Below are 3,592 nucleotides of genomic sequence, written 5' to 3' on the forward strand. Positions count from 1 at the left end.
GCTTGAAGGCATAGGCGAAGAGGATGGGAGGCAGGGCGAAAAAATTAAGGTGGAACGGACAGATGTTTATACGACTGACTACGTTCTCTCCTATATAGAAATGTGTAGAAGACTCCGATCAGATCAAATCTTCTATATTCAATATATTTCATGACTCTTGGTCTCTGGATTTAGATCACCGCCTATTATAGAGTTGTCACTGACCAGGACCCAGCATGCAGCCAGTGAATGATCAGGACACCTGGTAGGAGCTCCAGCTGTTGTGGAACTACAAGTCCCATGAGGCATTGCAAGACTGACAGTTATAGGCATGACTCCCAGGGGCATGCTGGGATTTGTAGTTAAAGCACAGCTAGTGGGCTGGAGTTAACCCCCCCCCCCCTTATGATAGAGGCAGATACTGGCTCCGCATTATTTATTGACAGGTTCATTTACATCAGATACATATATTTTCCATGCAGCAAGCTAAGTAAAATGTATGTAACACTTCCAGATCACACAGAGGTCACGGGAATCCCCCTGACAATGTCTTCCTCTCCTTTTCTCTCCAGAAGGACAGTACCATCTTTGTTCAGCCATCATCCGGGGTCATCATCTACTTCCTGGACTGAGATGCCGGCTCAGAGATGACGCAATCATGTAAATCCTGGGGCCTGTGCACAGTGGCCTTACATGGGGTGACACCATCAGAGGCGGTGAAACCAAAATGACTGACAGTCATACCTGTGTAGTTCTTGGCTGTGTTCACAAATGTCTGACACAGACCAGTCCCTGCTGCAGTTTCTCACCTTGTGACTTGTTACAATGTTGCAGACTGATCACTGGGGGAGGGGAGACTGAGGAAATGCTTCCTCCTGCCTGCAGCAGACTGATCACTGGGGGAGGGGAGACTGGGGAAATACTTCCTCCTGCCTGCAGCAGACTGATCACTGGGGGAGGGGAGACTGGGGAAATACTTCCTCCTGCCTGCAGCAGACTGATGACATCATCCCAGCCTAGGGAAAGCCACTGATTGCACCTCAAGGACAGCTTCTTAATGATAAAAGGTGGAGTTTTATGACCCTGTTGTTGTACATTGTGACATGTCAGGAATTTATTTGGACTTGTAAAGTTACTGACAGGTCCACTTTAAAGCCTGTCTTATGCTGAGTGAGAAGATTCTTGGGATTTCCCTTCACTTTCAGTCTTGCTGATAATGTCGGATCGCCACACACAGCCTTGAACACCTGACCTGTGTCCACATCGGGGGGATTTACCCTCACTTCCTGTTTCAGGGACAGGTCACCACAAGGACAGGAAGTGATGGAGACAGCAACAAAAGCAGAGTCTGAGTGATTAGAACATCGGCCAACATTGGATTGCTTTCTGTGTCTTCCCTTCCTGGTGACACACAGACCTCCTTCATTTTTTGTTCTGGTGTCACCCCCCCCCCCCCCCCCAAGTGGTAAACGTTGATCGCTGTCACCCCAACATAGGGGCGGAGCTGCGTTTATGGGGTGCTTTGCCTTTACAGATACTTTAGGAGCCCAGTCACATCTATGTGTGTGCACGGGGGTGCGTGTTTGGCGGTGCGTTGTCTTCATGCATTTCCTTTCTGCCTCTATAATGCCGGCCTGTCATGGGGGATGGGGGATGGGTGTGTGGCCCGTGTGGGTACTTGATACGGGTCCCCCGTAGTGTTTGTAGATTGAGGGACGAGCAGATTTAAAGGTACAGAGTCTGCGGTAACCTGAGCCCAGGAACGTGTCTGGGAGGAAGGCAAACAGTTAACGTCTTACCTTCCCGACAACAAGACAGCAGACAGAAATCTATTCCAATCTTGCACCAAAGACCACCTGCCCCCCCAAAGCGACCATACAGCGATCAGAGGCGCCCCCGGAAGGCTGCGCGCTCTATACGCTACAATCTGCCCTTCACTCCAGAACGGCTAAGTACACACATGCCGAATGTTTATCTGCCAATGCATTGTAATTCTGCCCAGACGGCTTTGCGGTTCACATACCTCTGCCAGGCAGCACCGTCAGGCTAAGATCACACCTAGGCCATTGTCATGCGGTTTTCAATGCATAGAGATGTCTATGGGACCCAAACCGCGCGACAACCGCCCGATAATAGCTCCAGCACCTTTTAGCTCGACACGCGATTTCGGTTGCGCGACAAACCGCAAAGGTGGGAACGGCCTCCATTGACTTCAATGCGAATCTGTGTTTTGCGCGATATCACACGACTCAAACCGCACGATAAATCGCCTAGGTGTGCCCCGCCCCTAATGGGGGTGGCAGCACTTTCTCTGTCAGAGGTGAAGGACATTAACATGAACGGCGTTTAGTTTGCCCCGCGCCGTGTCTGGTGTAAACATTCGCCATTTTAATAAAAGAAAATACTTTGTTTCCCCTTTATTAAGCCGGCTATAGACTGGAAGATCTTCATACGAACGTACATACGAAAAACCTGGTCAGAACATTTGATATCATATCATCTTTATGCCCTGATGAAGACACCCTGCGTGGTCTGGAAACGTTGGCTCTTGTGATTGTGTGACGTCTATGTCCAATATATGGACATGTTGGACTGGTGGGGTAACAAAACGTACATCGGGGCGACATCTCCTGACGTGCACGTAAGGCAACTGTGTTCAAGATCCTGAAAAACAGAGGCGAGCTTTCGCGGCACTGCGCTAATTTCACCTCTTGTACAAGTTGCGTGTTTAATCTCATTACTACAGGATTACATTGTGTGAGTAGCAGTCGTATTTTACGAACATCTTTTTCTGTCCACGTGCGCTATGGCGCTGACCGGGCATGACAGCACCCTGCCACCTGTGCAGTGTTCTGAGGAGCGCACCATGAATGCCAACGGAGCCAAACCCCCACAAGGGAATGTATATATGTCGGGCCTTGTGAATATAGTTGAAAAGGTCGTCTGTGTGGTGGGGAGAGCGGGGGGTCAGGAAGTCACCCTGTTGCCCCTTTGTGACATCCCCGGCGTGTCCCACGAAGTAGGGGGTGAGGTGACCAAAGCGAGGCTTCTGTCGCGGGACTGTTGCTCACATAGCCATGGTATAGTTCCTTTGGCTCCTCGGAGGAGCTGCAGAGTGGTGAGCCTTGTGTCTCAGAATCGGCGGCCTGGCATGGGCGAGCTGTGAGACGGGTGGAGTAGCCTGTGGGGGGCGGGGGACGCTGGCTGAGAGGAGGGCTGTTGGTCCTCTTCTGGCACCAATTTAGCACGGAAGACGTACAGGATCTCATCCAACTTGTGGTCCATCCTGGTCACCTACAACAAAAGCCACGTGAGAATCGCCAGTGAACACGCATCACGCCAACTCATGCACATTTGGTGAAACACAGACACACAAAAAAGATTCTACAAGGTAAAGTGACTCTAAACTCGGGAGTTAAAGTTTCACTCACCTCATAGTTCTAGCCGACCTGTGACAATGAGACTGTAACAGGTCGGCTCAGTAGATCGGGAAGTGAGCAAACACATACTGGCGTTCGCTCACTTCTCGATTCCCCCCTCCCTGGTCCTCCAGCGCTGACTGGCGGAACGGACGGGGGAGGGGCGGGTACAGCTGGCTCTGCCTCTAGATAGG

General features: G+C 50.8%; 1 protein-coding gene across 1 annotated transcript in view; it reads right to left on the reverse strand.

Moving 5' to 3' along the window:
* Positions 1-3,063: 3,063 nt before the first annotated feature.
* LOC108804637 (potassium voltage-gated channel subfamily KQT member 1-like) overlaps positions 3,064-3,592 on the reverse strand; it is a 58,677-nt gene continuing 58,148 nt past the window's right edge. The window contains exon 17 of the mRNA XM_018576470.1: positions 3,064-3,273. Within this exon, the coding sequence (XP_018431972.1) occupies positions 3,112-3,273 (162 nt within the window). The 3' untranslated portion in view covers positions 3,064-3,111. The remainder of the gene's footprint in view (positions 3,274-3,592) is intronic.

The sequence above is a fragment of the Nanorana parkeri genome, unplaced genomic scaffold (genome assembly GCF_000935625.1).
Source record: "Nanorana parkeri isolate BGI_ZX_2015 unplaced genomic scaffold, ASM93562v1 scaffold67, whole genome shotgun sequence".
NCBI classification, from domain to species: domain Eukaryota; kingdom Metazoa; phylum Chordata; class Amphibia; order Anura; family Dicroglossidae; genus Nanorana; species Nanorana parkeri.